A 6,462-nucleotide genomic window follows, 5' to 3' on the forward strand; every position below is an offset into this window, starting at 1 on the left:
AATATGTCTTGATATAAGAATTGCTAGTAACTTCATACTAACAAAACATAATTAATTTATTTGCACATAGTGTTTTATATATCTAGTTAATAAGAGAGACATCAACATCTAGTGATTAATTCTCTCATAATGGTCATTTTCCGGCGTTATTTGATCACCTTAAGGTATTATTTGATCTATGACATATATTTCACTACTTTATATTAATATGCTTAGCATTTATATTTATATTTATATCAAAATATATCAACTTACAAACTATTAATATCTAAAATATATGTTAAATGTTATTATTTTCTTAATATTATTTTATGTTCTTAGTTTTTATTAGTAGATGGACTTTCTTGAATGTTTCTGTTTTTTTAATTTTGATGGTACACATTATTTGTTTAGCGATGTTTTTCTTTTAGTTTTTTATTCGATATTTTAGACACTTTATTATTACATTGTTTTAATTCAATTTAGATTTTGATAATGTTATAAATATTATGAATTATTTGATTTGTTTTACTAGTAAATGAGAATTTTTAAAGTATTAATTGATTTTATTAATTTGAAGAATATAATATTTTAAAGGATATCGAAACACTGTGAAATCCTTATATAATTTGCTTTATAACATATATGTCCTGAGACTTAATGTACATAAATGAGATATCCTTACAATACCACTCTTGTGTTGCCAATAATAGACCCGAGATGCATGTGATTAAACAGCTCATCCTACATTAAAAACCCAATTGTTGATTGAATTAATCTAAATAATTTTATAAGATATGGACACAGGGAAAAGGACACCATTTTTATAAACCTCAACACTTGATGCCCATTGTTGATTACATCCTAAACCACACAACAGGGGTAAGCCTCTCCTCTCTCAAGTTCTTACCTTGCTTATCCTAAAAAGGACTCTAATTCTATTTCTGGTCGCTGAGAATACATTCAGTAATTTTATCAACTATAAATTAACAAGCTGGTAGCCTGGCAGACACCCAAAACTTGCATTTCTTGCTAAATGATTTCAGTTCCTTGCCAGACTTTTTTTTTTTGGCAGAAATTTCTTTGGCTGTGATGGACCCCACGTGTCTCTTCCATCTTTTAGAAAATTAGAATCCCCCATCAAAATGTGTGAAGACCTAGATATCTTGACCAGTTGTAATAATAAAGGTCACAGCAGAGGTTGATCTATTGAAAATCAACCACTACTTGCTCCCATGTGATTCAGATCCCACTACCTGTGTGGAATCATTTTGCTTGGAATCTCCACTAAAGCCCCCCCATGTCTCCCAGACCAACTAGCTTTTGGTGACTAATTAAAGTCCTGATTGCTTTATAGTGTAACGAGAAAAACCAAGTGAAGTGATAGCAAAAGAAACCTCAAGATTTAAGCCAGAAGAAAAGGAACAAAACAACTACTAGGAAAATGCCTTCCATGTTAGTGATGACTAACTTTAGTAGTTTTCTGTGCACTTGGGGAAAGAATAAAACTTTGGAGGGTATTATGTCAACCAGATAGGGAAGTGGAATATCAAAGTTTGGAAGGAACTCGACAAAAATTGCTTGGATTTTCTTTGGGCATGGATACTTCAATTCAATCTGAAGGAATGGAGAATGTGGTCGAACAGCAACTAGTGCGGACCTCTTCACACAGAGCCAGTGCTCTTTCCAAATTAGCAACTATGTCAATAATATTAGGCCTCTCCTTTCCCTCCAAATTTACAGAATGCATTGCAGTATAGGCCATAAGCTCCACTGCTTCAGTCTCTTGCATCTCCGGTAGCCCCACCCTTTTATCCAGCACATTCTGCAGCATCCCTTTTGCTATCAATGGTGTTGCGTATTCTACAACTCCCATTGGGACCACACCGTCTTCATCATTCTTGAACACAGCCCTCTTTCCTGTCAGAAGTTCTAATAATACCACTCCTAAACCATAAACATCACTTTTTGCTGTTAACACATTCAATACATAATACTCAGGATCAATATATCCTACTGTCCCAGCTGCCCTGGTTGACATGAATTCTTGATCAGATTCTGGCTCCATTAGTGATAATCCAAAATCAGATACTTTAGCTGTCCAATTTGCATCCAGCAGAATATTGGAGGACTTGATGTCTCTATGAATAATAGGTGGCACTGCATAGTTGTGCAGATACTCAATTCCTCTGGCCGCGTCTAATGCAATCTTGATCCTCATTTTCCAAGAATTCAAAATGCTGCTACTCTTTTCAGTATTTTCCTTGCTATGCAAATGATCATGGAGAGACCTGTTGCTCATGTACTCATAGACCAAAAGCCTTTCATCATTTTCTTCACAGAAACCTATAAGCCCCAGTAGATGCTTATGGTGAAGCCGAGATAAAAGTGCTAGTTCGGAATCAAATGCAATTTCTTTTTCCTGGAGTTTCCTCACCTTCATACCAGTTTCTCCTCTTTTGATGGCCACTTCACGACCATCAGGAAGTTTGCCTTTGTAAACAGTGCCAAAGCTCCCTGAACCAATCTTATTTTCCAATGAGAAATTTTTAGTAGCAGTAAGAAGCTCTGACAGGGAAAAATTCTGTGTCTTTTCTGTACGCCTGGAAGATGACCCGTTTCTCTGCTGTCCTAACCTTCGTGAGCCATAACTCCTAATGGAAAATAATCTTAAAGGTGGGGCAGTGGAATCGCTGTTCACTGAAGCACCAATATTCAAATTTACATCAGTAGTTGACGGCTGGACAGTTTTGCTATATCTTTTATGTAAAAATATGCTTAAGAAATAAACAATAGTGCCAATCCCTGCTAAAGCACCAACAGAACCGACGATCAGAAAAACCAAAGAAATCTTGTTTCTTGACTTCACTTGAAGGACTGGTTGCAGTTCTGCGGATGGAGGTGGTGTTATCGGTGGCAATGGCAATGCAAGTGGGCGTTCAATCTGGCATGATTTGCAGATACTCCCAGAGCCACCGCATAAAGTCTCAGAATTTGGATACATACCACAAGTGCTGCATGAAGACTGAACACAGGAACCTGGAATTATTGTTCCTAATGGAAGATCACCTCCATGACTAAGAGCATTAGACCATCCCATTCCCCAACAAATCATCGATAAATTCCTTGTTGTAAGCCCACATATGAAATTCAAACCAGCAACAATCAAATCTAGTGAATCATTTTCTGATAGGTAATTATCCAGTTGAAATTTATTAGCTTCTCCCCAGCATTTTACTAATCCATTTCTTTGCTCAATAGAACAAGTAAAATTTGCTCCGAGTGCAAGTGCCGAAAATTCAAAAGTTGAATTAAAAGGAGCATCCAATTGTCCTGAACCATTCCTCCCTTTACAGACCAAAACTCCACTCCTAGCCAATCCACAAGCATGAGACTCTCCAGCAACCAAGTTCAACATAGTCAAATTACCAAACTGTCTCTCAATCTCAGTTCCCACATCACTATTACCCCAACAATGAACTCTACTATTATTCATCAAAATCCCACAGGTAAAGCCACTACCAGATGTGATTGTACTAAATTTTAAAGCCACCCCAGGTGATGGAAAAGAAGACTTACCTCTCCCAACTCCTCTCCAGCACTTAACCACGCCAGAGTTGACCTCCCTAGCACAAACCTGAACATCTCCAACTGTTAGATCAGTCAATCTGACAGTGTTGCTGTAGTATATGCGCTTTGGTTGCAAGCTTGAAAAATGAGATATAGCAGCGGTCTCCCAACATAGAATAGCCAGGCCTCCAGACCTGAGGCCACACAAGAAGTTCAGGCCTCCAGAAATAGCTTCAAAAGAAATATTCGGTTGCAAGGAAATGGCTTGACCATTTTGGTAGCACTGAACTCGTTGGGTTGGTTCCCCAGCGATGATACCACAGGCAGTAGGAGTACTATACGTGATGGCAATGGTGGAGGCAGTGCCAAGACTTTTGACCACAACAACATGGAGCAATGAGGGGGTGATAGCCACGAAAAGGATTGTGGGGAGATAGGAAAGCTTGACTGTCATTTGAAAGCTGGAGGTTGAATAAGAGTAGAGGACCCTGGTTTTTCCTCTTCATTGGGAGAGAGACACGGAAAAAGAAAGAAAGCTGAGAGCACGATATGGGAATAATACGAGAGTGGCACGTGGTCCCTTAAAGTTGGTATACTTGATGGTATTGTTGGAAGGTATTCTAATGGTCGTTTCTTAAAAAGCTTTACACGTTCTCTTCTTATATGCATAGAAGGGTGGTGGCTGGCTAACCAGCCTGTATGTCTTCCGCCTCTCAGTATACATAAAACCGACCCAAGATGAAAATGAACTCCTGGCATAAATCTTGAAAAAGCTAAAAGCAGGACTAGTTGGAACAAGAAATCTCTTAAAGTAGCCACCATTTACTTGGGCTTGAAAGGCAACATGTATGCCAAATGTGTCGAACAATTCTTCCATGTACAGTATTCAGTTTCTCGAAACAATTGTGTACTTCCTTGCTCACTGCAGATTCTAGCCGATATTGGCTCGCATGTGCATGAACTAGCCAGGTGGTCAAGTGTCTGTGAGGTCACCGGATTTCTAAGCCTTTTATCTTTAGAATTTGCTGTGAGCTTGACAGGATTCTTGTAAGTGTTTCTAGAGACAATTGAGTGCTTCCTTGCAAATTGTAAATTTTAACTGAGATTGTATCGAAGCATTAGTGTCTCCCAGTTCCATCGAGAAGGGTACCAGCAAGGTGAAGTGCTGCTAGGCAGCCCATGAACTACATCTCTAATGGCATTGTTTTTTTTTTAAAGAGAAATCGAATTTGATCCTCTCATTTGTAATTAAAAAAGAAAAAACGTTGTTAGGTTAAAGGAAACTTCTCAAATTTTTATTTTTAGATTTTGCTGTGATCTTGTCGGCATAATCCTAAGCATTCCTTTGTGACACTGAAATGGAAAAATGAGACTAAATTTTACGACAACGTGAGTCCAACTTAAGTGAAAAACATGTTACAGTGACCGCAACATTGTTAGAGGGGAGCAGTTCTAATTTGAACCTCTTTACATTCAATCTCGGCTTTTACATAGCGGCAAACTTCTTCAAAGTTACTACACCAAATTAATCAAAATCTGAGTACTTTAGTAAATTAAAATAATTTTATGAAATAAACCTTACTCGGGACATAGTACAATTAGAAGATCAATAAAAAATAAAGTAAAAAAAAATATTTTAATAAAAAAATTAAAAAAAAAAGTTAGTGGGTTGATAATTAAGAATAGATTTGAATAAAAAATATCATTAAAAAAATATTATTTTGATATATTTTTAAATAAAATTACTATAATAAAATAAATATAGCATTATTTTATTAAAAAAATCTTGCAATTATGATATTTTTTTCTTATGTGTGTCATAAACCTATTTAATTATGTAGTAAAAATTAATGAAGGCAGCATAGATGTTCCTCATTTGCCTATTTAATTTTTTTAGTCAAAGATCGATCAAGATAGACAATGTCTATTTATATGCTCGTTAATATCCAAATTTCAAAATCTTACCAATTGGTTCAATTGATCTTAGTTAAATCAGATACTACGAGATTTAATTTAATCACTTAATAATACAATAGGTAAGTTAATGGATTGGAGAAAATAATAATCAAACTATAGGTTTAGCATATTTTATTTAAAATGTTTTAATTTAAATACATTAAGATAATATTTTTTATCTTTTAAAAATTATTTTTGACAAAATCACATCAAATCAGTCAAAAAAATATATATATAAAATATATTTTTTAGAGATATTATTTAGAATATAATTTCAAACAATCTCTTCGAATGAAATAATGAAATAGTTAAAATATTTTCATTGTACAAGGAAGAAGAATGGGAGTTTTTTCAATGACACATGTATAATGTTAGTGATTATAACAAATAAATTTGAAGGTATAAAATCACTATTTTTAAGATATTTATAGTATATTCATAGAAAATCCTATATACTTCTTTACTTCATAAAGCGAGATTAAATTTGAATTTAAAAGTGTCTGATAATATAGTAGTAATTATTTTTTAAAGTATTTTTAATATATTAAAATAATATTTTATTTATTTATTTTTAAATATTATTTTTAATATTAGAAAGTAAAATGATCTAAAAATATAAAAAATTTAATACTAAACAAAATAAAATTTAATTTAAAAAAAATATATCATTTCAAGAAAGTACCCAAATATCACCTTATTAGCATTGTAACTTATTTATGACGCTTCATATATTATATTTTATAAGAAGTTATTCTATTATTCTACTTTCATATAAGGATCTGAAACTCACCTCTTGAAAAGAATTTATGCCAGTGCTATATTAAATTAATGTTTGAAATTTTGATAGCTTTTGTTAGTATCATTTACTTTTTAAAAAATCAAGTTATTTTTTTTAGTTTTTTTAATGATAAAAAATATTTTAAAAAATTAATTTATATTATAATATCAAACACATAT

At 33.7% G+C, this 6,462-nt stretch overlaps 1 protein-coding gene across 1 annotated transcript; it reads right to left on the reverse strand.

Annotated features, from left to right (window-relative positions):
* Positions 1-778: 778 nt before the first annotated feature.
* Positions 779-4,145, reverse strand: LOC105119385 (putative serine/threonine-protein kinase-like protein CCR3). Its single transcript, XM_011017517.1, has one exon. It carries the CDS (start codon positions 4,001-4,003, stop codon positions 1,592-1,594), a length of 2,412 nt encoding a protein of 803 aa, XP_011015819.1. The 5' UTR covers positions 4,004-4,145; the 3' UTR covers positions 779-1,591.
* Positions 4,146-6,462: the final 2,317 nt, after the last annotated feature.

This window comes from Populus euphratica, unplaced genomic scaffold (assembly GCF_000495115.2).
Source record: "Populus euphratica unplaced genomic scaffold, PopEup_1.0 scaffold2849.1, whole genome shotgun sequence".
Lineage (NCBI taxonomy): Eukaryota > Viridiplantae > Streptophyta > Magnoliopsida > Malpighiales > Salicaceae > Populus > Populus euphratica.

Coding starts and splice junctions, on each gene's coding strand:
- LOC105119385 (XM_011017517.1), bottom strand. CDS start 4,003: ATGACAGTCAAGCTTTCCTATCTCCCCACAATCCTTTTCGTGGCTATC.